Raw genomic sequence first — 288 nt, forward strand, 5'->3', positions numbered from 1 at the left:
GGAAGAGGAGGGGGAGGAGCGCGTGGCGGCCCAAAAGGAGAGCGAGAAGGTGTCGGATCCCTCGGAAAACATCCTGGGGGAGTTGGAGGAGGAGGAAGAGCCCAGATCCGCCCGCAGAGCCGTCGCTGCCAGGTAGGTCCTGCCGACTTCCCGGCGATGCCGGTGTGCCGGCGGTGCTGCCGGGCGCTCGTGCCGCAGGTTCACCTGCCTCGGCGCAGCTCACGGCTCGCTTCAAACTCCCGCCGCGGCAGAGGGGGGGGGGGGGTGTTGTGTGCCGGGGCCCCTCAC

The 288-nt window shown here is 70.5% G+C and overlaps 1 protein-coding gene across 1 annotated transcript in view; it reads left to right on the forward strand.

Moving 5' to 3' along the window:
• The window catches only part of RECQL4 (RecQ like helicase 4), a gene marked incomplete at its 3' end in the record, with an annotated part of 12008 nt that overhangs the window by 2064 nt on the left and 9656 nt on the right, over positions 1-288 (forward strand). Inside the window, 1 exon segment of the mRNA XM_019472808.1 lies at positions 6-132. Coding sequence (XP_019328353.1) covers positions 6-132 — 127 coding nt within the window.

Source organism: Aptenodytes forsteri, unplaced genomic scaffold, assembly GCF_000699145.1.
Source record: "Aptenodytes forsteri isolate BGI_AS27 unplaced genomic scaffold, ASM69914v1 Scaffold341, whole genome shotgun sequence".
Lineage (NCBI taxonomy): Eukaryota > Metazoa > Chordata > Aves > Sphenisciformes > Spheniscidae > Aptenodytes > Aptenodytes forsteri.